A 415-nucleotide genomic window follows, 5' to 3' on the forward strand; every position below is an offset into this window, starting at 1 on the left:
TATTACTCGACCTGACATTTGTTTTGCTGTGAACCAGGCTAGCCAGCATATGCAAAACCCAACTGTCCATCATTGGAACATGGTGAACCGGATCCTCAAATACATCAAAGGTGCGCCCGGACAAGGCATCTGGATGGGACGCAATGAGAACACGGAACTGGTAGGATATTGTGACGCTGATTACGCCGGCGACCGCGAAGACCGTCGATCAACAACCGGATATTGCACATTCCTAGGAGGCAATCTTGTCACATGGAAAAGCAAGAAACAAAAGGTGGTATCACTTTCAAGTGCTGAAGCAGAGTATAGGGCCATGAGGAAACTGACTACCGAACTGATGTGGCTTAAGACTCTACTGAAGGATCTTTGAGTTGAATCATCAAAACCTATCACGATGCATTGTGATAATGAGGCG

General features: G+C 46.7%; 1 protein-coding gene across 1 annotated transcript; it reads left to right on the forward strand.

The window, feature by feature from the left end:
* Window positions 1–37: 37 nt before the first annotated feature.
* LOC109131637 (uncharacterized mitochondrial protein AtMg00810-like) lies at window positions 38–370 on the forward strand (the record flags this gene model as incomplete). The annotated part of the gene is made up of 1 exon (XM_019242808.1): window positions 38–370. A coding segment is annotated over one exon (333 nt), but the record flags the coding sequence as incomplete, so codon positions are not given.
* Between the last annotated feature and the right edge of the window lie 45 nt (window positions 371–415).

Source organism: Camelina sativa, unplaced genomic scaffold (assembly GCF_000633955.1).
Source record: "Camelina sativa cultivar DH55 unplaced genomic scaffold, Cs unpScaffold01046, whole genome shotgun sequence".
Classification (NCBI taxonomy): Eukaryota; Viridiplantae; Streptophyta; class Magnoliopsida; order Brassicales; family Brassicaceae; genus Camelina; species Camelina sativa.